This window comes from Dermacentor albipictus, chromosome 2, assembly GCF_038994185.2.
Source record: "Dermacentor albipictus isolate Rhodes 1998 colony chromosome 2, USDA_Dalb.pri_finalv2, whole genome shotgun sequence".
NCBI lineage: Eukaryota > Metazoa > Arthropoda > Arachnida > Ixodida > Ixodidae > Dermacentor > Dermacentor albipictus.
The window spans coordinates 135,043,175-135,069,051 of record NC_091822.1 but is presented as its reverse complement, the minus strand read 5'-3'; the positions used below and the strand labels follow the sequence as shown (position 1 = coordinate 135,069,051).

Sequence of the window (25,877 nt, the reverse complement as noted above, 5' to 3'; positions counted from 1 at the left end):
CCACTTTTCTTATACTAGCTTTTGGCTTAATGAAGTCCTGATACGCGAAGTGCATCCCAAGCAGTCTTGAGTAAAATGACAACATAGTTATCCGTTTACCACGTTACAACAGAGAAGAAAGAGCAGGTCGGCGAGCCGAAGTGAAGAAACTCTAAGAGTGTTATCATTTTTATTTCATAAGGTGTATAAGGTGTTAAAGGTGTTAAACACGTGTATGTTTCTTGTGCGTCTCAGAAGGTTGTTGTTTATTTTTTGATACCACTGTTTTAGTTGCAGCCCCCTTTCGTTTTCTTCGAACACAGGTGGGTGCGAAAAACGTTTCGTTTTTGGAATGACAAGGGCATCGCGCATCTGACATTGTGTCAGTACCTGAGATATTGCGTGGACATCTACACCAAGGTAGGAACTATATAGAAACAGAGTTTCCAGTACTTGCAAAGAACCTTTTCATACTCATTGCGCTTAGGAGCTCAATCACAAGCTCATGTGCCGTTCAACCATATTTCGATACTTGCCGTCTAATTATCATCATATTTAGCGCACACCTGTTTGAACTGTCTTGCAAATTGTCATGCACTGCAATGTAGCACGAAGCCACAAAGGAAACCCGCACAGTTGGTTCAGAATGCCATGTGGCTTTCTCTTGTAGCTTCCCACTGCAGTCTGGTGCATAACAATTTCTCTCTTTCCTGAACCTTCCACTACCTTGGGGCTTTTAGAGAAATAATTTGCCAGAATTCTCAAACTTGCACTTTTGGTTCGTTAATGCTGGTAGTTGAAGTCACCTGCATTAGATATTGAGCTCTTCAGGCACCAGAATGGCGCCAAAGGTCAACGTGCCTTAGAGACGGATGCGTACCGATGCACAGAATGCGTAACGTATGTCTTTACTGACAAAAACTACAGACACAAACAAATGCTGCTTGAATGCGCAGTTATTGAAATAAATTAAAATAAACAGGAATGAGTATATGCGAACGAGTATAGAAGCTCAATATCTTTATAATTTAGAAGACTGAACTGAAGCGTCACTGTGCCATCAATCGCGCTGTTCGAGAAAAAAAAGTTGAACTCTTTGTAAGCAGACGAGACGTGTGGCATCGATTATTCATACGGTGAGCATGTTTGTTTTTGTACCTTGTGAGATACACAGTAGTTGCTTCGGATATAAAAAATGCTCACGAATTTTCGAAATGAAATCATTGTGGGTTAGCGCCATGTGTATATTCTGTTGCTTTCTGTCGTCTTTCTCCGTAACAATCCAAGGAATGTCTGCTAATGGCACAGACGCAGAGCACAATAGCCGTTGTTGTCTCATGTAGGAGGTCGTTAAAAAGCTTTCTGCACGAATATGTGAAAATTCTGACCATATAGATAGCCTTCTGACCTGACCTTTACCTTACGAGTGTCCTTAAATACGAGTAATTTGCTGGCTATGTTCCATCAGCCAGAATTTTATCAGTATCGTTGGAGCAGGACAAAGGCAGGACGTGTACATTCCTATAGCAAAGAGCGTAGCATGCAGACGACGCTCGCCCCAAACAGCGCTTCAAGCGCGCGCACTTACGATTGCCGACCCTACCGATATGAGGCGCTGACAGCGTGTAGTCGACATTGGCAGGATATTGTTAAGATCTGGCTGACTGCCCATAATTAAAAGATTAGACTAAATTACATTCTTGACTATTAACCTTCGATGCATAATTCGAGCTGTTAGACGCACGTTTTACGCATAAATTCGATTAATAAAATTTTGAAAAGAAAAAGCTTTTCCGAGAGCCATGCCAGCAATTGTTTTACCTAACTACTCAGGCCCATAAAAGTTGAAACTGGAATAAAAGGGGTACGCTCTATGACCTCTACCTCACATGCTTCACTTTCCTTATCCTAAAATTCTCTTGGCTGATTACCCTCAAAAGCCAATGAACAAGAAAGAATCTAGGGCCAGACAGCTGCAATGATCTGGCAGGCGTGGCAGTGCCATGGTGATGCCCACAACGGAAGCAAAGGTGGTGGAGGGGAGAAATACGTCACGTGCGCTCTTTTTCTTTCAATGTAGTTTCACTTTGATCTAGCCTGCAGTTGTCAGATAATTGTTTTGGTAGCTCTCACAATCAAGAGCTCGCTTGTTCAATAATTGTTCGTCCCGCTTGTTAAGGCCAAGGACGAGCTTGCAGCTCCTCGAATGCAATAGCCGTCTCAGATGAATAACTCCCTAACTAGCACAATAATGTTAGTTAAGTACATACATGCGCAAATAACTAGTTATGTAGATGCTAGCAGTATGGATTTCCGAACGGTGAACATAGTGCAACCGTTATATAAATTGCCCTAAATTTACAAAACAATGGTGAACCAAAAGACACCCAGTACACCAGTAAAAGCACGATGCATTAATTTCCAACTGCTTCATTCGTAACCACGATGTATCTTCAAATAAATGACAGGTGCACGTAGTAATATATACATTTGCATGTAAACAAATTTACAACATATGTACATTCACAGATCGGGTATTTCTTTAAAAAAATCGTTCTATGCAAGGCGCAGTTGTACAGTGGCATCTGGCTGAAGAGTACATCGCAGACTGTCACATGCAGTGTGATATTTTTTTGCATGAACGAATCATTCATTCATTCTTGTTTAATTCTTCTTCAGCCTTTGAAAGAAGTAATGATAAGAAACTACAGCCGACATGGCCGTCTCTATGGGTAAGTGAGAAACGTTATTGCCTACACATGATACATCTGATTTGATTGTGAACGTGATCCAACAGTGTCTGTGGTGACAAACTGACATGATTGTGACCGAACTCTGTCACAATGTGGCTGTGAAATAAAATTATTCTGCCACGAAACACATTGCAAAGACTAGCGCCAGCGTAGCCCTGCATAATACTTGTATACCACTCTAGGTCATGTTTCTTTCTGAACGAAGCGCTGCGTTGCAATTCAACCAATAGTGAAGAAAAGGGTCACTGCGTCAGTGCTCACACTTTTGGTGCTTGGTGCGCTAGCAAGCAATTCTTGCAGGACACAGACGTATAATGAAGAAGTGTCAGTGGAATCGGGGAGCTAAAACCCACTGTGATACATATATATTTTTTTTCTCTTTTAAACTCGCAGGTCTTTCCAAGGTGGCGTGCCGACACTCGTTGTCGGTGACACCGAGATATTGCGTGAGGTTCTTGTAGCCAAGTTTAAGAACTTTTCCGACAGAAGTGTAAGTTTATCTGGATATAGTATTTTTGACAAAGTGAATATTGGTGTGTTTCGTTCCCTGGTATCAATAAAAAAAACGTTCTTTTAAAGAAAAAGAATTTCACCTTAGAACTACTCCTCAAAGCAGAGCCGAGCTGTTGGAATTTACTGCCACGGCGGCTCACCAGGATTAAGTGCCCGTGATGGTCATGTTAGGGGAAAATGATTAAAAAAATACATGTGAGATAAAGCGCAATAAAAAAATTACCGTCCATGCACCCCGTAGAGATGGAAAACCTGCGAAGCTGGAATGTGCGGCCCCGGTGTTTATTGCTGGGCTAATTCCGATGGTTTATTAGTCTTTCTCAATTAATCGTTACGCCTTTGTGTTTCTTGATGAGGTTACGCATAGGTTTGGCTTGGGTTTATCACATTGTTTATTTGAAATACCACACATGGCTCTTCTCATAGTCACCATCATGCGTGGAAGGGTGCAATCAGCGGTTCATTGTGTTAATCCAGTGGATTCATCGAAGTCGTTTTCAATTATGTTACGCGTTTGTGTTTCGTATTGCCTTAATCATAGCGTTCATGACTCGGTTATGCACTGCAGTTCTCAAGCGACACAGCGGGGCCGCACATTTCATTTAATTAAAGACAAGGACCCACTTAAGAAGCTATTGCTGCGCGCGGTCTCTGCTGCGAGAGACAAACGATGTCGCTATTGGCGTAGCCAATGGCACACCATATCGTTGGTGCCAGATAACTATGTCATCATAATTTTGTCTTAACGGCATCCCCATCTGTGTCCCTTCTCTGCAGTAACACGTACATAAATGTATGTTTTAAATGCGTAAATATTTCTGTGCCTGCCAAACGATTGGATTGGTTTGGAGGCAACTTTATTTATGCCTGCAGTTGGGCGCTCGCGCGCCCCGACGAGGGCCTACGTCATCCTCGAAGTCGCCGTTACTCGGCGCGGGTCTCCGCTCGCCGTTGCCGGCTCGCTGGGTCTGTGCCTTTCGAGCGCTTCGAGGACCTGCTGGACGGCCCAGAGCTGATCGTCTTGGTCGTAGCTCTTCGCGGCTGCCGCGAGCCGCGGTGGGAGCATTCTTGATTTTGCTTCCTCTGGATATCTAGGGCAGTCCCACAAAATGTGCGTGTAGTCTGCGGTCTCCCTCCTCCAGACTCTGCACATATCTGTCGTATATGTCTCGGGGTATATGCGATTCATCAGTCTCGGGCTCGGTAGCGATCCGGTCTGGAGCTGTCTCAGTACTACCGCCTCCGCTCGACTCAGTCTCGGGTGTGGGGGAGGGAGAGTCCTGCGAGCCAGGCGGTAGGCCTTCGTGATTTCATTGTAATCCGTCATGCGGTCCTTGGTTCCGAACCACGTCGGACGGTCTGTCGCCGGGGCGCGGTCGGTTAGCGCTCGCGCCGCTGCGTGTGCCGTCTCATTATGGTTTTGATTGCGTTCCGACGAGTCGCCCGCGTGTGCCGGGAACCACTTGAGTCGTACTTTTCGTTCTTCTAGTTGGACCGCTGGCAGTACGCGCTCAGCCTCCCTGCAGATTTGGCCTTTGGCGAAGTTTCGCACCGCCTGTCTTGAGTCGCTCAGAACCGTGCGGCAGTCAGCGTCGGCGATGGCCAGGGCGATGGCTACCTCCTCCGCTTGTTCCGCCCCGGCGCTTCTCACGCTCGCTGCCGTCCTCGTGGCGCCGGTTGACGCCTCTATGACGACGGCCGCGAAGGCGTCCCATTGGTATTCGGCCGCGTCCACGTACCGCGCGTGTTCGTCGTTGGCATGCTGGTCGATGAGAGCCTTGGCCCTCGCCGCTCTTCTTCACTTGTTGAACTCGGGATTCATGTTCCTCGGTATGGGGTCGATTCTGGTCTGGCGTCGAACCTCTTCGGGGACGGGAAGCTTCATCTCCACCTCGTTCGAGTGTCTAATTCCCAGATCGTCCAGTATCTTCCTCCCGGCTTTGGTCATGGACTGCCGCTCCAGTTGAGAGGTCCGTTGCGCTTCGGCTATTTCTTCGAGCGTATTATGTATCCCGAGTTGTAACAAGCGGGTCGTGCTCGTGGACTCGAACAGGCCCAGCGCCGTCTTGTACGCTCTTCTGATGAGTAGGTTGATTTTGTTTCGTTCGTGTTGCAGCTATCTGTGGTAGGCTGCAACGTACGCGACGTGGCTGATGACGAAGGATTGGACGAGCCTAATTAGGCTCTCCTCTCTCATGCCAGCCTTTCGGGAAGTGACTCGTTTCAGGAGTCGAATAGCGTTGGCTGCTTTTGCCTTGAGACGGGTGATGGTTTCGCCGTTTCTTCCGTGCTTTTCGATGACCATGCCAAGGATCCTAATTTTACCGACCTCGGGGATCACGTTGCCGGATTTAGTGACGATTCTTATTTTTTCGTGTTCGCGTTGTCTGGTCTGGCCTCTGCTGTTTTTGGTAGGTGGGAGTATGAGAAGCTCCGATTTGCTACGGGAACATCTCAGTCCGGTGCCTTCCAGCTGATCTTCTATTGCGTCGACGGCGGCTGGCAGCGCGCCCTCGATGTGGGCGTCGCTGCCACCGGTCATCCATAGCGTGATATCGTCCGCGTAGATGGTGTGCCTGACGTCTTCGATGGGCCCGAGCTTTTCGGCCACTCCGATCATAACCAGTTTGAACTGCATCGGCGAAATGACCGATCCCTGCGGTGTGCCGGTGATCCCGAGCTTCTTCTCTTGCGTCTGTAGGTTGCCTGCTCGTAGCTCGACAGTCCTGTCCGTGAGGAAGTCCTTGATGTAGTTGTAGGATCTTTCGCCCATGTTGAGCTTGGAGACTCGGGTCAGAATCGCCGAGTGTTTCACCTTATCGAAGGCGCTCTGCAGGTCGAGCCCTAGGATTGCTTTGTTGTCGCGGGCGCTGCCGCCATCATCGATGATTTGGTATTTGAGCTGCAGCATCGCGTCCTGCGTGCTGAGGTGCCGTCTGAAGCCGATCAAAGTGGCCGGGTACAGCCCTTCTCGTTCCAGGTAGTCTTGCCACCTGTTGAGCAGGACGTGCCCCAGCACCTTTCCCACACAGGAGGTGAGCGAGATGGGCCGGAGGTTATCCGTGTCCGGCGGCCTTCCCGGCTTGGGGATCAGGATGGTCTTGGCTGTCTTCCACAGCTTTGGCAGCGCACCCGCTCTCCAGCACTTGTTGTAGTATTTTGCGAGCTTTTCAATCGAGCCGTCATCGAGGTTCTTGAGCGCCTTGTTCGTGACGAGGTCCGGGTCAGCTGCCGACCGGCTGTTGAGGTCGTGCAGGGCCGCGCGTACCTCCTCGACGTCGATGTCACGATGGAGCTTCGCGTTAGGCAGGCCGCTGTACGGCGCGTGTTGTTCGGTGGGTGTAGTCGGCAGGTATTTGTCGTTAATGCGCCTGGAGACTTCGTCGACGCTCATGGGCACCGATGATGCGCGTGTTTCGCACGATCACAGCCTGTTTTCGTTTTGTCAACGTTGCCCGATTGACTGACGGGCACTGTTTCTGGTCCCGCGCAATTAGTTGTTTGCGCTCCTTTGCGCATGGTGGCGCACACATGTAGAGCTATTGCTTTTCCTAGAGAAATAACTCAGCGAAAAAATGACAACTTCGACAGCGCCGCCATGATGAAATTCTTATGCTTATATTGTATATGTAATGACGCTATAAGTACTCGAGATATATTACAAAGACAACCATCACGTATGGATTGTATCTGAAGTCCATTGCGTGTCGTTTTGATACAGATGCGATTGTTCTTAAAATTTGTTTGTCGTGAAATGCTTTGCAAGGGCCTTAGATAGCTCAGGATCGAGATTCGCTTACTCACGCAAGGAAGCCTCTTTGAATAGTACCTTGTTACCTACGCTTGCTGTTGACTCGTACTGAAAACTCAACTTCACTAGTACTGGACGATGCATAGAGAGTTTCGTTCAATAAAATTAAACTTTATTATTTTCCCTCACAAATATTTTTATAGAAAGTCTATAAAATTTAGAAGTCTTATATAAATCTATAAAATGTCTATAAGAAAATGTCGATAGACTATCTATAGACATGTGTCTATAATCATTCCATAGACTTCAGACTACAAACATAGAGCTGTACAAAGTTTTACTTTTGCAGACTAGTCTACATAATGTCTATAAGCAGATGTCTGTATACTATCTATAGACATTTGTCTACAGACACTCTGTAGATTTCAGTCGACATAAGTAGAACTGTATATTGCTATACACTTTTCTCTATAGACATTCTGCAGTCATTTGCCTACAAACATAAATTTTTATTATCTATAGACAGTCTATAGAGCGTCTATAGACTCACACATTTTTAGTATATTCTACAAAAAGTGTAAGGTCATAAGTCCATAGACTGTCTGTAGACAATTCCTGCAGATCGGTGTATATTTATTCCATAAACTTTAGCCTTACACTATTTGTCGATTATTGTTAATACAGGGTGTTCGAGCTAACATAAATTCAGTGAACCTGTTCAACGAAGAATAATGTAAAAAAAGATGCTGCTCTAATATCCGAATTTACGACTTATGGTGTTCAGCCGTCAGAGATTGGACCTGTAGGTCTTTTTATAATAGTATATCTTGGACCGTGTTCTTTTTAAATCTTGCATATTCATTGCCCAGATTGACTAAAATCGCCGGGATCCACACCCTATAAAATAGTTACAGAAACCATACGTTTTGCCACATACGCTTCGATTATATATAAGCACTCGCTGCTGACGTTGTTAAGGAGCAGTGTATTAGAAATGTCATTAAAGATGTACTGCATCCAGCATGCATATGGGAACGTACCCAGGGAACTGTACATAGATAATCATACATGCGGATGGAAGCAGTCGAAAAATCTCGAATGCATGTAGCCGTGAATATTTGTGCAAGACTGCATGAGTAGTTCTGCACGAGCACATCTAAGAAATATTACAGCTGCATGCAATGAATCCGGTTGAACGAAATATGCTATCTACAAGTTAGTTTACATTTCTGGTTACATAGGGCGCCTAAATATTTTTGAATGTATATTATGTATGTTCACGTGTTGCTTCTCATCCGTACTTAAGCGTTAATGTCAATACCTTAATAATGCTCCTGAACAAGCTGCACTCTCATATGTTGCATACACAGAAGAAAATTGAAGCAATTCCACTTGTGCTGAATCATGCAATGCAAAAAAGAAAACAAGTGCACCGCCATTGAATTAACTCTTTTTATTGCACAATATAATACTTTTCTTAAAATGCCGGCCTCACGCTATGATAGAAATAGACTATTTACAGATTTGCAGACAACTTCCCTTTGACAAGCAAGGCCGCCAGGACGGCCTTGACCTTGGTGTCATATGTTCCAAAGATCCTGCAAATAAGTAGATGCAACAGTGTGAGGCAAAAATAACAATTATGTATTCTTTGTATGTTCATTAAGCAGCTTCATATATTTACTCAAACCATTTAAGTAAATGCACAATGCGGTTTAAGTATGAGTAGCGGCTGCTTGTGAATACATGTCAGTACAATTATGCAATGTTTCATTTTATAGCATGATGAACAATTAAACAGTCCCAACTGCTGCTGGTGCTGCAGCAACAGTATGTTGCTTTTAATGAAAGTTCATTTATGACACATCATTGTAATTATCCAAGATATTCTCTATATAAATTGCTGAAACAAGGTTACCGAGTTGGACTGTCTGTACATTTTTTGGCTTGTAGTTAAATATGCCCGCGCCGAGCGATATGCTCAGAAGAGTGTCTGGATTATTCAGTCTCAAGCCAAAGATTGTAATTTATTTTCCTTAATACACATTTAAATGTCTTTCTCGTACTCGTAAATGAAAGGGTCATTGGCCATAACTTCAACAGAAAGCAGATGGATTCATTGTATTGATATGGTCACTTAGTTTCTTACAGACAATGAGGCCTCTTGGCCATGCTAACACGTTTGCAAGTTAGGTATACCACATGAACACCAGAACCACCACGCGAGCACTTTGTGTCATGGCACGACAGATATGCACCTCCTAGGAAACAAAACTGAAACTATAGTTCGAATGAATGCTATCACAGTAAATTATTTAGGGTGCTCTCAAACATGAGTAATTTTTCTAGGGTTTCGAGGCTCAGGACATTTATTTAATGCATAAAAAATTGAGTAAGAAATTCAATGTCAGTATGCTTGACTTTCATTTCTTTTTTCAATAAATGGGACCAATTTGCCTCAACTTTCTATGAGGTGAAACGTTTTAAAAATATATTTAATATAGAGATTCTCTGGAAACTTTGTATGACATATAACAAGACAGCATGCCCATGTGGACATTTTAATATTCCCCGATATTTTTCCAAGCCTTCCCAGGCTGTTCTCATGAAAATTCCCTGGCAGTCTATGACAGCTGCAGCTTATGTGTAATAAAAAAATATTGTTGTTCAATGCTTGCCAAGTACTACCAGTCCATAATATTTAGATAAAACTAATAACTGGTCACTTACTTGACATGCAGTATTAGATTCAACTGAATTGAATCCCTTGTATAATAAAGCTGACAAGGGCTTGGGCAAGTTCGTAATTGATGGCCACACGAGCACAGCACGGAAGACAAGGATACAGAGACACACATGTAAAGCAAATGCAACAATGTGAGGGAAAACTATTCAAACGAGTTATTTTTACGGTTCAATAGTAGTCTTATATATAATTTTCTCTCATCACTTATGTCTCTACTTAACTTGGTTACCTCTGACCGTAGACTACATGGCAATGTGAATCAGTACCAATTCGATGTTTTGTTATGTTAGAGTATGATGAGCAGTTAGAAAACCCTAATGGTCGCCGGTGCAAGCAACGGTACGTTTTGTTTCAAGACAGGTTCATGTGACACACTGTGTACTTACCAAATCAAACAAATGCAAGAATCCCAAACGATTCCTATAATAATAATTGCCGAAGCAAGGATAGCCGGCTGGACTGTGCACATTTTTCGGGTGTTGATGCAATATGCCAGTGCCGCACCAACATGCACAGAATAGTGATTGCAGTTTTGAACAATCACGTTAAGAATTGCGATATTTTCCCGCTAAGAACAGTCTGCAATGTCTCGTTTCTCATACTTCGAGATGAATACATTTGCCACACGTTCAGTAGAATGCACATGAATGGGGGCGTATGGATCAGGTTACTTATCAGCTAAAACATGTTACGATCTCTTAGGTGTGTTGATAAGGGTAGAACAACTGCAATGTCCATTATGCAAAACAGAAGTGAGGCGTGCAGACAGGACACAAGAGTAGAGAAGTGGACAACACGAACGCCCTCTACGGCGTTCGTGTTGTCCACTTCTCTACTCTTGTGTCCTGTCTGCATGCCTCACTTCTATTTTGCATAATGAATCCTTACCAACTAGCTCAGCTTTCTGTCGTTCTAATGCAATGTCCACTAAATTATTTGAATAATTTGTACCTTATCTGCTAATAAAAGACCACCAAATGAATAATCTGGCACTTTTTTCTTTTGTACAGCGCATGTAGTATACAAACTGTTTAAGACGGCAACACTAAATGCAACAGTAATGAAAACCGGAACACATATTACGTACGACAACGGCTTCATACTATGCACGACTGGCACAATGCGAATCTGTGTCAGCAGCTGCCTAGTGTTTAAGAGCCCGTAAACTGCATAACGCCGAGCATCGAAAGGCGCCTAACGCTTTTCAAATAGCCTGAAAGGTAACTTCTGCTGCTAAATTTTTTTATAAAAGAGACAAAAAAAAAGACATCTGCCAACTATCCTCAAACACAATGCCATTAGATTGAAATGCGTAAAGGTGCTTCTCTGAGAGACTAATTTATTGTTCTCTAATTTTTTTCGGCTAAGTTGCAAAACTGCGAGTGACTGAGCTTATCGCATGTTTCATGCTCCAAAAGCTTTTGTCGCTGCACATATTTAGATTGGGTGAATCTAGATATTTCTTCAAGTCTCGTGTTTTGCTTGTGGTAACTTTCCAAAGTTATTTAGATAGGTTGTCAAGAACCTTAAACATACTGCTACTTTTAAACTATACGAAAACGGCAGCAGCACACACTGCTGATACATGCCCAGAAAACATCGTCTTTCACACAAGTGCACTAGAATTTATTAAAATATTTGTCTCTGTTTGAAAATTCTTCATGCCAACACAATTTCCAGATATATACGTAAGGCGTGTGACGAGAATTTTATTACACATCCGGCGCAGCATTCATGGCGGCCGGATCGAGCGCCACGCACATCAGTTATGACGCTAAAATCAACAAGCATGAGCGAGCGATTGCCGTAAAACATTCCGCATTGTAGAAGCGAGAACAAGAGCGCGTTATCATATCTGTGAACGACCAACCGACACTATGCCCGAGACGCCTGCGCTATTGATAGAAAACATCTTTGCTAAAGCTTACCGTTCAGTCTGGTTGACGTGTGATGCCACAAAGAAGACACGCATACACAGACACCAAGGTTCAAGCAGACACATCACAACGCTACAAGCGTTTACAAGCCTGGCGCGCTCGTTGAGAATTCAAATTGACGCGGGCAGATGGCGCACCACCGTACCTGGATTGGTGCATGCGCAGCAAGTCCGGCGCCGAGGGCGTGCGCATTCCGAGCAGTCCGAGCGCCTTTTCCTTTTCCTTTTTTTTGTCTCCTTCTCTCTCTCTACGCGCCGCGCATGCGGAACGGGTTGCTTTTCTTTTCCATTTTTCGTTTTTTTTTCATGGATGAAGGAAATGCGTGGGCAAGTTTTATTACCGACGCTGTGGGCTATCGTATGAAACTGGAACCCACACTTGGATGAATGAGCTGTTTGTAAAAGCCGTTACATGACCCTTCAGGCGCTGGCATTATCGCAAGCGACATACAGTGCATTTCTAGCCTATCTTCCAGCGTATCGCCAAATGTGATACCCGCAGATATGTTAGTGCAAATTTTCTGTTCCGATGATAGGTGAAAGCAATCAGTACAGCAATGACGTACTCATATGCGTGACCGCGCAGGTGTACCACCTGCGAAATATTGGATGGGCTCAGATTATTTAGCACATATTTTAAGTGAATGAGAAACTTTGACGAGCTTATAGTGCAGGATATCAGCCAACGAAAAACCACCTGATGTTAGTGATGCAGCCGAGATATGAGGGCAATGTGAAAGGTATCTTAGAATCGGACTACACACAACGCGCACACCACATGCGCGACAATGGTTTATTGCACATTCACAAAGTCTGCGTTGTCAGCTACAAACATTGCGAGACTCTCTGCTGTTAGCTTGATGCCTGTTTGGAATCCACTTGTAGCTGAAGTTGTCGTTCATAACATCTATTATCCCGATAGGATCGGTGTTTTGCTTTCTTTATTCTACTGCCGCAAAAACATTTCAAATGCTCAATAAACTGAAACTGAAACTGAAAAAAAAAAGTCATGCTATGACAACTGTGAATACTGTCTTGGGATTGCCGAGAGCGAATATGTAGATCATATAATGTGGGCGAGAGATGCGGAGCTATGCATTATGTGTGTACTAAAGCCTACAAACAGGCTCTACAGCAATCTCAGCAGTATACAACTTCAGTGGCTTATATAAAACGCAGCTCCGTATTATCCACCGGTAGCTGCGCTTGGTTACAGCGTACACGGGTTGGGCCGAGATTAACGACATTGGGATGTATATATATATATATATATATATATATATATATATATATATACGGGCTGTTCGTACACGTTCACATGACCTTTAGTGACGTCGCACCCCATGGCCTTCACCGGGGGTGATATAGGAAACCGTGGAAAACAATTCGATTCGCAAAGAAGTATACGGAGTGTATCACTTAAATTGAGCCAAACTTTAAGATAGGCAAAAGCTATGTAGCTGGAGAGAATCAAGGTAATGTTGTTCGCCGTCGCTTGGAGATACTCAGATCATTTTTTTTGTATTCCCCCTGATTAGACAATTAGTGTCAATTAATATCTCAATTCTTATAGTTAGATGAAAACTGTCCATGATAAAATTGTACAGGAACATGAGAAACTCCCTATACAGCTTTCTGTTGCTTAACACGTGCTCCACAGAAGTGTTTTGTCCGAGCGCGAAGTAGCCCGCAATCCCCGATTACATGCAACGTGCCCCGAGCGGCCAGTCACGCAGCAATATATATATATATATATATAGATATATATATATATATATATATATATATATATATATATATATATATATATATATATATATATATATATATATGTGTGTGTGTGTGTGTGTGTGTGTGTGTGTGTGTGTGTGTGTGTGCGTGTGAAGAAAGGCTAGAAACAGACAAACAGAAATGTACGCTTTGTCAACTTTTGTCTGTAAACAGTCTATAAACCGGGAGTAGACAAAAAGAAACAGAAATATTATTGACTTGCATGTATATACAGTCTATAAACAAAGAACAGACAAAAGTAAATAGAGACTATATCGACTTTCTTCTATAAACGGTCTATAGAATTCGAGTAGACAAAAAAATAGAATCTTTATTGACTCTCGTCTATAGCCAGCCTGTTGAGAAAGAATGAACAAAAGTAAATAGAGATTTATTGTCTTTCGTCTATAGGCAGTCTACAGAGGGGAGATAGACTAGAAGAAACAGACACCTTATCGACTTTTTTTCCATAGACCGTTTATAGAGTGTGAGTGGACAAAAAGAAATAGAAAGCTTATGGACTTTCGTCTATAGAAAGTCTATAGAGGGGTATAGAGGGGACATAGACAAAAGAGACAAACATCTTATCAACTTTTTGAATAGACTGTCTGTAGAATATGAGTATAGACAAAAATAAATGGAAACCTTATGGACTTTCGTCTATATACAGTCTATAGAAAAATAATGGACAAAAGTAAATAGAGACTGTATTGACCTACGTCTATAGACAGTCGATAGAAGGGAGGTAAACAAAAAGAAACAAACATCTTATCGACTTTTTCTATATACCATCTACAGAATGGTAGTAGACAAAAAGAAATGGAAACCTTATGGACTTTCGTCTATAGACAGTCTATAAACTTTGTACCAACAAAAGACCGAATTTATAGAAAGGCAAGGCCGTTTATAAAGAGTCTATAGACTTCACATAGACAGTCTAAACTGATTTTTGTAAGGGGTAGCTCATTATGCGATCAAGTTGTACACACTTCTATTATTTTAGTTTGAGCCCTCTTTCGGGAAGTGTCTGAGCACGTGCCAAGGGATCAAATTCATGTATCATGGCGGTACCAAAACGGTGGCTGAATACATGGACGGACGCTATGTGGAAATTTTCCTCTAGCGCAAACAGCTAGCAAATAAGCAAGAACACGTATCAGAAGCGCAAAGAAAAGACGACAGCAGGGTAAGAAGGAACTGTAGAGAGATGGGTGGGGGTGCGGACACTTGGAGAGTAGTTGGCCGCGCCAAATCCATTGCGAGATAGGCAAATCGGCCCTCCTATTTATCATGTTCCGTTGTTTGAACTGGGCCTTGCTTACTGACACATTCAGCGCCCCTGGTTTGACCGTCAATTGCTCTCACTCAATATATCTATAGGACCCTTGTATATAGACGAGGACGATGTGTTTGCTGCATCCTAAAAAAATAAGTATTTGGGCGAAAAGTCTAATAAAATGTATTGCTGACAGCCCCATTGAGCCATTGACATTGCCTGGCGTCTGTGCCTGCCGTGCAAGTGCATAGCAATAAAGTGTCACTGGTAGCCATGCTTAGGAAAACTGAAAAGCAAAAACAGGAACGGCAACACAGACCAATTAGATCTACCCACGAATTCTTCCAACTGCTATGAAAGTTGAGTTGCAGGGGGCACGAGCATGATAGGAACTATGTGCCGACAACATCCTCCATCATGCAGTCGACGCACCTGCTGTGACCACCTGCTCACCTTGCTCCACTTCTGCCCCGATGTTTTGCACGCACGTGGCCTCAATACGTTTCTCTAATTATCTCGCTCTTCCTGACCGAAATGCGGAACTGCACAAGCTGTTGTTTGCGTGTACAACGGAGCTGAATCATGGTCTCCACAAATCTCGTGCTCCTTTCCTGTTCCAGCGAGCTTGAGCGCATGTTGATCCACACCTACAACACACCGTGTGAGAGCATCTGTATCCCTTTAGCTTTCTGCAGATCCTTCCTCATTCTTTCCACTCCCTTGCCTGGTGCAGAGTAGCCAAGCGGGCTGAGCCTAATAAAGCTCAATGTCCAACGTACTTCCCGTTTGGGCCTTTTTTCTGCCTTCTTCAATAGTGCTTATTTGTCCTGCTTCTTTTCGCCGTCTTCTTCTGAAGGGTTTATTTCTGCCCCTAATCGTTGAATCGTCTGAAGTATATCTCATTAATTTCCCCGCCTTTTTCCTATCACTTTTTTCTTTTCCTGTATTACCCAACAGGGTAGGTCTGTGGCTATGGCGTTATGATGCTGAGCGGAAGGTTGTGGGTTCATTTCCCGACTGTGGCGGCCGCCATGTGTATGCCGACATAATTCAATAACGCTCGTGTACTTGGATTTATGCCCATGTTAAAAAAACCTACGTGGTGAATATTAATGCGAAGCTACTCATCACGGCATCAATCACAGCCCCTGAGGTACTTTATCATGTTAATGCTTGTGAATGAATGAATCAATCAAATAAATAATTGATGAGACACTAAATAAATAAATAAATAAATAAATAAATAAATACAATTTCAGTCCCTGTCCTTCGCGTTCTTTCTCAAAGCCTTAAGCAAGAAAACCACCAGCCACTCTCGACTGATTTCACCCACAAATACCACCATCCGTACGATAATCATTGTGCCATTGGGTGCTCTGTCATCCATGCTTGCTCGCCGAAGTAAATAAAACAAACAAAAGAGGATGCCATATAAACAGCCAAGGATGGGTGTATTAGCGTGCTGAAAAGTTTTTGTGTATCCATGGAAAATCTTGCTTTCAGTTTATCATGCGGCAATTAAACCAGCGACGGGCTGTTTTCTTTCTCTTTCTGAATCTAGGAATCTCAAAGGATAGGCGGCCCGGTATGGCGCAAGTCGATGCTTAACCTGTCGGGCGAGGAGTGGAAGAAAGCGCGGAGCGTCTTCACACCGGCCATCACAACTAGCAAGCTCAAATTGGTAATGGCTGGTGATTCTACATTTATTCCTTTGCAAATAATGTAACGTTTTGCTCTAATGGTCTTTTTTCAAGTATTGGACTCGCAACCGCATTAGGTGCGATGTATACAGCGAGAAAATACTTTCTGCCTTCCTTTTTTCTCCTACACTTTACGTTCTTGCGGCGGTACTTTCTGCAGCTGTGAGTGGCGAGAACCATGGTCTTAAGATGTTAAATGAGAACAGCCTTCAACCTACCTGGGGTTGGAGTGGTGTGAAGGGCAACAATAAATTTTCAAATGATGGGCAGCAGCATAGAATGTGTTCTGCATTTCATTTTTGTCAGCACAAGCATTGCATTCGGTGTTTCTCTCCATTCAAGTTCAAGTTCAGAAGTTCTTTATTGCACGAAGGATTACAAACTGCGTATTGTACAGGTATAAATGTGGGAATCCATAGCGCTCCCAGAAGTTGTAAAAATTGTCCCTAGACATTAGCGTTTCTATAAACGTGTTGAGCGAGTGTGTAAAAAAAGGATGAAAGAGTGCATAAGGCAGTACAAATCAATTGCGTTCTTATTTAGTCACTGATGCAACCGTGAATGATGCAAGCATGAATAAAATGATGAAGCATTCTAATCAAGAATTATTATTTATTGTTGAATGCAACGCCCAAACGTAAATGACAAAGGACCCTTTCTTCTCTTCGAGAAAGACCAGGTAACAAGTTAAGTTGCATCGATGAGTCGAGTGAAGGCAGACAATGATGAACTAAGTTAATATGCCCCTTCTGTAGAGTCATATTATGTGCTAGTTTGCTTATAGACACGCCTGAGTCAGTCCTAAATGAGGGTGCCAAAAATAAATCGTGGCTTCGTATGCCTTTGGAACAGCTTTGTCAACTAAGAGATACCGGTTACTGCGCTGTAACCCGACGGTCACTGAAACTGGATAGGTGATTTCGCGATCGCAGTGGTGGGGCAGGGGTGGGGACATTACTCGTACCTCTGACGTGAGCTGTTCATAGGACGAACAACGAATGCCTCACGAAATACACTCTTGAGCTGCCTCTGAGTCGCTGAATATTGTGCACTCATTATTCGCTTGTTTGTTAACTGTGCGCTCTCCACAGCACGTAAAAGAAAGTATCACATAATTGTGTTTGAGACGCGTACTGGTGGTACAGTCTGCCAGAAAAAATTTTCAAAAAAGAAGAAAGACGCTCTACAGTATAAATTTTAATAATAACATGCAGGTAGAGTGTTTCCCTCCACGATTGTTTTCATAAACAGTAAACACTTAAAGAGCATCGATACCATTGTTGGCATGAGCAATAATTGATTCATGTGGCTTGACATCAAGAAACGCGATATTATTTTTTTATACTCTTGATTGTTTAAATTGACCCACCAGCGTCTCATCGAGAAAAATAAATTCTGAACTGCCTGCCTTCCACTGTCATAGGCCGCGGGAAGAGTATGCTATAGTTGGCCATTTGGTTACTGAATCCGACACTCGATGCCTCGATAAGATAAAACTTGCCGCGAACTTACGGATTCTTTTTTTTTTGTTAATTAGCTTATTTTTTTAAAGGGTGCCACACTGTACTAGCGTAGTCTAATTTGGGACAAACTAATAATACGCAAACAGTTAACATTCAAAGGTGGGAGTTCACGCTAATGTCGAGAGACCACAGCTTCGCATCCGCTGCATTGCATATATGAGGCAGTTGTCTTTCGCGAGACCAGTAATCTGTGATTAGAGACTTTTAGCGTGTCCGGTATTCGGGCAAGCGCGGGCGGTTTTCCGGTTTAGCGGGGGCGTCAAGGTGAGCGGCCCGATTGGTGGCGCCAGCTGGTGGCGCAAAGCTCAACCACACAAACACAGAGCTAATTACTGTATTCTGCTTAGCCGCTGGGGTAAATTTTCGACAGTGACGTAATCGTGTTCACAATTACGCCGCTCCCAAAAATTTGCACGAGTGGCGAAGCAGGATATGGTGAGTTACTGCAGTTTTAGCTATGCGTTTGTCTGGTTGAGCTCTACAACACCAGGCGGCTTCACCGCTCACGTTTACGCCCCGACCATCCGGTAATCCGCCCGAACCACTCCCGTTTACCGGAATAGCGTACAAGCTAAAAGTCTCTATTATAGCACCTCAAAATTATAAGTGTGTGACATGTTCGTTTGGTTTGCTGTCTACATCGTAATAAAAAAATAATTGACCAAATTTACAAAGCTTTCTGTTGTTCAGTGCTCTTTGTCATTGGTCAGTTGCTTTCGCTAATGATTCGATTTGGTATCGCGGTTGGCTAAAATTTGCTCTTTCTAACACATAATAGAGTGAAAGCATTTTGCGAGTACGGGCCCTCTGCTTTACTTGTTAACCTCACGCTAACTCTTGCTTCAATATTTATTCTCACTTTCCACTACGTCAAATGATCATTATTAGCATCTGTTCTAATGATAGCGTATGATAGATTCTGCTTCCCGAACATTACGATTAATGAAATTTTATTGTTTGGAAAACTATTCGGAAACAATTGGTTTATCCCTTTTCTCAGCTAAATCGGTCGTCACACGAAAGTGAAACGTGCATTCTTAAAAGCAGTGGCCAATTATCTATAACATTCACAAATACAAGACCACAAGCGCGCGGAATTTTCTGATAATTACAGTTTCGCTCTAAACGCAAAATAATGACACGTCTTCCCTTGATAGTGATTGTTTTTTTTTCATATAACTACTTTGTTATGCTAAATGCTTAGTGTGCATAAGGTAACAAAAGAGTGTGCTGCACTTCTTTTCCGTTTTACTTTGTCCAGTTTCATTTATTCTGGGCGTTTATATCGGGTCCTTGTTTTTTGTGTAGTTAGTACCTAACATCTTATGTACTTCATCCTTTATTTCGTGTACCTTGTTGCAAGTGATCGTTCAATCTTCCTTAAAGCCGTTTGATGATCTTTGTAATATGATATATAGTTATATATATATATATATATATATATATATATATATATATATATATATATATATATATATATATATATATATATATATATATATATATATATATATATATATATATAGTCATATCCTGAGAAGCCAACAAACACTGACACCAAGGAAAACATAGGGGAAATTACTTGTGAGTAATAAATCAAATAACGAAACTATGAATTAATGGAAATTAAAGTGGGTGAAAAAACAACTTGCCGCAGGTGGGAACCGAACCCACAACCTTCGCATTTCGCGTGCGATGCTCTACCAATTGAGCCACCGCGGCGCTGTTTTCCCAACCACTTTCTTGGGTATTTATGTGTCCTAGTAGATCCCTGGGAGTGTTAGCCAGCACCACCACACACAGACCTTGGCGACGGACGTGGAACGTCCTCTTTGCCGCAGGCGTCACGAGAACGTGATCTTTTTTTTAGGTGAAGGCAACTGGTCAATAAACCTACATATGCTACCTGAAGGCATCAATGTAGCCGGATTCGAGACCCTCGTTATGTAATAAACGAGAAGAAGGTTGTGGGTTCGGTTCCCACCTGCGGCAAGTTGTTTTTTCATCCACTTTAATTTCCAATAATTCATAGTTTCTTTATTTGATTTATTAATCAGAAGGAATTTCCTCTATGTTGTCCTTGGTGTCAGTGTTTGTTGGATTCTTATGATATGTCTAATAAAACTCGGGACCCTCGGTTAACCCCCTTTCCTCTCGTATATATATATATATATATATATATATATATATATATATATATATACACACACATCCCGACAATCGCGTATTGCCAGCCAATTGAGTAATCAAATGAATAAAATAAGTAATAGGCACGCGAGGCCTGTGCTGCTTGGCAGCGTAAACAACTCAGAGGACACCAGGCGTCGCAGGTACAGCCGACGCGACGGTGAGTGCGTATGTGGCGAAACTGCGTCGTTGTAATTCCGGCGGGGTCGTGCGCGCCCGCGCCCACACACATGTTGGAAAGCGAGCAGAGAGGCGAAAAACGGTGGGAGCCAACCGCGGCGTCACCGAGCGGGTGATGGTTGTCGGGGGATGATGTCGGGGGATGAGAAACACGCCAACAGTGCCATCCCTCAAGGCAGGCACTCCAAAGCACTGCCATCTTTACTAGACTTATAAGCGTCCAGGCTGCCTGCTATATTTTATACGGAATTACTCAGTGTTCAAATAAATGACACTTAAATGTTCTCTTTGCCACAAATATACGCGATAAAGAGCAGAGTTCTTCTATTAAAGCCTACTTTTCTATGCCTACATTCATAACCGCTGGGTAGGCACGAAACGTCATCTCGCGTACTTCTTGCGTCATGGTGATTCAGTAACGTTCGTGCGTGGAACCTATTTTCGAAGGAGCGCGGCACAAGTACTTTCAAGTTAAAAAAAACAATGCTGTGACATTATTAGCATACACAAGCTCATTTCACACTGCTTCAAGTTCATTGGCAAGTCTTTTTTGCCACAGGCCTGTCACCATTGCAAATAACTTATCCACCATGAGAATTGTCTGCAAGCGTATCTAGCGCAAGAGTGTAATTTTTGTAAATACAGGCCCTGAAAGCTATGCGTGCCTTCTGATAGTAATCTAGCTGTGTACAAATCGTTTCTTCGATAAGTGGGCTTCAGATACCTTACTCAAATTTCTTTTTCTTCTACTGCGCTACAGGAATTTGTGAGGATAAAAAACGAGTGTTCTGTTCTCGCACCACTAACTGAGGTTCCGTAAATTTCAGATTGTGCTGAAGGTCACAACCATCGCTGAGAGAGTGGTGTCGCGGATCGAAGCCGCGGCTGTGGAGAACAAGTCGGTGAACATCAGCGAGTAAGTTTTCTGTTTGTTTCGTTTTGTTTTCTTTTCAAGTTTATAAATGCCTTTTAAACGAAACAACGGATAGCGGAAAGCTGCCATTTTCAGAATATCATTATTTTTGAAATCATGTTGTAATTTTTGAAATGAGCAATATGGCATAGCCGGTAGCATGCTGCTTCTAACATCTCCAGCTCGGCTCTAGCTAACTTATTTGTAAGTTACATTAAAATGTTCTATGTGCCTCTACGTGTCGTCCACCAAGGCGCTGTTCTTCGCACTTAAATTGCGAAAGAGCACATTGTGCTCTTTCGCAATTTAAGTGCGAAGTTCCATTCTTCTTGCAGAAGCAAGAAGAATGGAACTGTAAAGTACCGTCGAACTCAAAAGTGTACGGAACATTGGTTCCATGACAAATATATTTTTTTCCTCGGTTAAGGCAAATGAGGCCACTAATTTATTTAATCATTGAGTTGGTCACGAAAATTGCTACAGATATAAACTACCACTGTCGTGCTGCCATTGACCTTCTGTAAGGGTACGCGGATCCCGTCACTTTGTGGATTGACAAAGCTTTGTATTCCTGCTCTCTGCATTTCTCTTCTATAAAGTGCAGAACTAAATTTAATTGAATTGAACTGAATTTCAGTTTTATACGTCCAGGGTTCGCGTAAAATCATCTTTTTTTTTCGTTTTTTTTGCAGTTACGGTGTGCCATAAATGTTGCTGACAGACTGTGGATAACTTTTTAATCGCCACGGGAGGTCGCTCCGCTTACAGTGGTCTGATTACGGGAGAAATTACGTTTGCCACGCGATGGAAGGGCGATGGGCAGGAGCAAAGACGATGTCGTGCGACACATTTAGGAACACTCGATAAATTTAACATTCCTTCCGAGAAGCCCGCTTTAGCGAAACTTGTCTATTGCATTGAGCGATAATAAATGCGCTGTACTGGATGCGTGAAGTGAATCGCAGTTCCTTAAGTACACGTCCACCGTGACGTCTATGAGATTTCGGGACACGCACCTTGCGTTCTTTCTTCCCCTAAAGCGATACGGTGCAATAGGCTGTGCGTATGTGTGCAGGTATCAGCTATTAAAGTGAAACTCATTACCAGTTGCCTAGTGTGTGCACGGCGCGGGCATTCTGCATATTGTCCTTTCGTTTTCATTGCCGTCCTTAATTTTCGTACTCACGTAGACTTCCATGTTTTCAACATAGCGTCGACACGTGGATGGATTTATACTACTTGGAAATCAGGCAGTACGCGCTGGCAAATAATACACCGCACAGAATAGAGAAAAAGTTCTGGCAGAAACCATCTGATGATGATTGTATAAGTGAATGCGAAAGCATACACACACACAAACACGCATAGGTGTATTCAACTTCCATTCTTACGCGTGTGCGATACAGCATTCTATCAATTCTCGCAAGTGCTGCGACCTGCACTCAAGTTCTTGGGGTGTTTGTTGTGCGAAACTTTGCCGCTGTGCCGCATGCTGTTGTTGTAGCCGGTGATCCCTGTCAGCTCAAGTTTCGGTGGCATGGCGAAGACGCTCTGTTGCAGCACGCCACTGCTTCAACTTTCAACTTTTTCTACTAACGGAGCTCTCTTCTATATATAGGAACGAGTCTAACTGCTGTGACATGTTGTGGTCGGATTTATTTGTAGCTGTAAAAGATGATCGCCTTCCTACTCGAAGAAGCAGGACTTACTTTCTCCTGACCAGCGCTAGCTCTTCTAAAACTTCGTTTTTCCTTTTCTTCCTAATGAGAAACACTTCGGGTTTGATTGTGGACTTAGCCTCCTTAGTCGCACATATTACGCCTCTTTTCTCCAAGTGTTGGCGTGGTGTTCAGTTCTGACGGCCTCTTTGAAGGCCTTTTAAATTAGTACAGCCTAGCCAAAGGATCTACTAATATTGTTTAGCGCCAATTGACATGGCTTGTACGTCTGTACATATTGTTGCGAAGAAGACAACAAAGAAAAAGAAAGTTGGCATTGCATTAAGGGCACATACTTACTCGGCAAGCCTGGGTTCAATTCCCCGTAGGGGAAGCCCCATGTATTGCCAGTTACGCAAGGTACGCAAGGAAACGCTCGAATATTTAATATAGCGCTAATTTCGCAGGCTGGTGGACCACGCCTCACTGGACACTGCGGCAGCGCTTAACTACAGCGTCGACTTGGACAGCGAGAAGGACAAAGACCACCCTCTGGTAAAATCTCTAAGTGCCATCTTCATAAACAAGGCTGGCTGGAAGGCCGTCATGTTGTGTAAGTAGTTGCCGCACTGATAATCATTGTTTAAATGCAAGTTGCCGCTTTGAATGATTCGACTGTTTTTTATTGGGCCCTTTTACTGGGGGAGGGAGGGTTAGTTTTTATGAAGAGAGCGCCTACTGGCTGAAAGACCACCCCTCGGCTGTCTGGGAATGTACTGGCCTCTGTATAGGAAGTATAATAAATAAAAAATACGTAATAAATATAATTGCCTATCAGTGTATTGAAGGAAATGCCTTGTAGATGATTTAGAATTTCTGTAGAAATAGTTAAGCAGGTCCGGTGAATGTTGTGATATGACAACCAAAATACGGCATTGCGTACTACGTGTAATACATCGTTCTTTCCGCAGTTCTTATGCCCAGGCTATTCAAGGTTTTGCAGCCCAACTATCCACCTAAAGCAAACGTTGACATATTCAAGGCGTTTGTATCACACCTTATTCAAGAGAGGGAGTCAAAGAAAAAGGTAAAAGCTCAAAAGCTTGCACAACTGACTTTGCCGATTTATTTTGATTTCTTACTATAGTCCATATTATAATAAAATCTGTGTGAACATCACATCTTATATAAAATGCGACACGATACTACTTGAAAAAATTAATAGGGCAGGTAGGAATGTGCAATTTATTTGGCGTGAACTTTAAGAAAGATTAATTAAATTATAGGGTTTTACGTGCCAAAACCACTTTCTGATTATGAGGCACGCCGCAGTGGAGGACTCCGGAAATTTTGACCACCTGGGGTTTTTTAACGTGGACCTAAATCTAAATACACGGGTGTTTTCGCATTTCGCCCCCATCGAAATGCGGCCGCCGTGACCAGGATTCTATCCCGCGACCTCGTGCTCAGCAGCCTAACGCCATAGCCACTGAGCAACCACGGCGGGTGGCGTGAACTTTAGTAGAGGTGTTGAAAAATTTAGAGCTTTTGATATAAACACACTGTTCTCTTCGGGACGTTGAGGTTGGAATCACCGAACCTTTAGGTCTTTTTTAACAGCGAGAAGTTGTTTCCTCCGCAGAGTTTTTTGTGCACGAGGATACTTACACAGTTCTTAGCATATGATTACATAAAAACTATGGCATACGCAAAAATCAACATATATTGCTTCAAAGTCAGAACACGTTTGCTGGACATTGCTGCCTGGCACACCTCCATTTATTGTTGGAATTGCACACGTCACAGTTAGAAATGTTACGAGTTTTTTCTTAGTGGCTATAGTCAACATTACCTAATTTTGCAGTGACGACGATACATCGAGCTTGCTCCGAGACGCAGCGACGACAAATGCGATAAAACCTTTACCAATCTATGCGTCTGTTTTAGCCGAAGTGAAACGTTCAAAGTGAGGATGTGGCCACCATTTATCCCTGTCTGACGTACTGCTTCAGACAGTCGGGGAGCACGCGCTTCATTGGCCGAGTCTTCGACTATTGCTACTGCTTACGTCGTTGTCGCTTTCACGTAACGTCTACGCTCAGGGCTTAATATTGCGCCATTAGGTGAAATCAACTTCGGTGACGAAAGCCGAAATGAAACTATCATGGGGCTGATCGGTCCCACGTCCATTTTCATTGCCGGAGAAAAAAAATAGCACTGCCCACTTGGGTGGCTTCTCGAGATCACAACGTATAGTCCAGCAAAGCTGTTGCATTTCAGAAGCCTCACGAAAGATTTCCATTGCCTGTAAATAAAACACGCGCTCCGAAACGGTTCTCGTAGGACACCGGGGAAACTGTAAGCTTATTATACAGCGCCTACAAACAGTCAGAAAACGAGCGCTTAGCAATTTTAATAGGCCTCCTTATCAACCGACACGTACAGACAAGTGCGAGAGATACAAGAGCCAAGCAAATACTGGCGCCGTATTTGTGCGCCAACATTTCCTTAGATCATGTCATTGAAGGTGAAAAAAACTTTAAATCTTTGCAAATAAGCCTGACCCACAGTTGGGGCCGATGTGGCAGCATAGCACATGAACGAAAGAGCCGAGGTGGGTGCGGAAACGCCGCAATGCCCTGCTCCCATGTAACCATTAAGTCATCACATCTGTGCTATTGTAACTTAATTTGGGGTAACGAAGCACAGCAATCCATAAATAGTCTTGTTATCCTACAAAAAAAAGGCCCTACGTTCTTTTGCAAACCTACCATTTAATGCACATACTTTAGAACTATTTGTCAAATATAATGTAATTAAATTAAATGTGCTGTATGAATACACTTTATTAGTTTGCTTTAGATCTGATACCGGAAGAAATCGCGGTTATATACACAGTGTAGCTAACTTGCAACTAAATCCTTCTTCGCGCCTAAACAGACACTCGGAAAAATCGTATGTGCCACGGCCGCGCACGAATTATGGCTTTCAA

General features: G+C 43.1%; 1 protein-coding gene, 1 non-coding gene and 1 pseudogene across 2 annotated transcripts in view; 1 reads left to right on the top strand and 2 right to left on the bottom strand.

Annotated features, from left to right (window-relative positions):
* Nucleotides 1–307: 307 nt before the first annotated feature.
* Nucleotides 308–25,877, top strand: part of LOC135918041 (cytochrome P450 3A41-like) — an 82,392-nt gene continuing 56,822 nt past the window's right edge. Inside the window, exons 1-7 of the mRNA XM_065451711.2 lie at nt 308–399; nt 2,659–2,711; nt 3,126–3,222; nt 16,286–16,405; nt 21,142–21,230; nt 23,350–23,498; nt 23,857–23,972. Of these exons, the coding sequence (XP_065307783.2) occupies nt 2,674–2,711; nt 3,126–3,222; nt 16,286–16,405; nt 21,142–21,230; nt 23,350–23,498; nt 23,857–23,972 (609 nt within the window). The 5' untranslated portion in view covers nt 308–399; nt 2,659–2,673. The remainder of the gene's footprint in view (nt 400–2,658; nt 2,712–3,125; nt 3,223–16,285; nt 16,406–21,141; nt 21,231–23,349; nt 23,499–23,856; nt 23,973–25,877) is intronic.
* Nucleotides 4,147–6,156, bottom strand: LOC135917555 (uncharacterized; annotated as a pseudogene).
* On the bottom strand, nt 19,597–19,669 carry TRNAS-CGA (transfer RNA serine (anticodon CGA)). Its single transcript has one exon. It is a non-coding gene; the product is annotated as a tRNA-Ser (tRNA).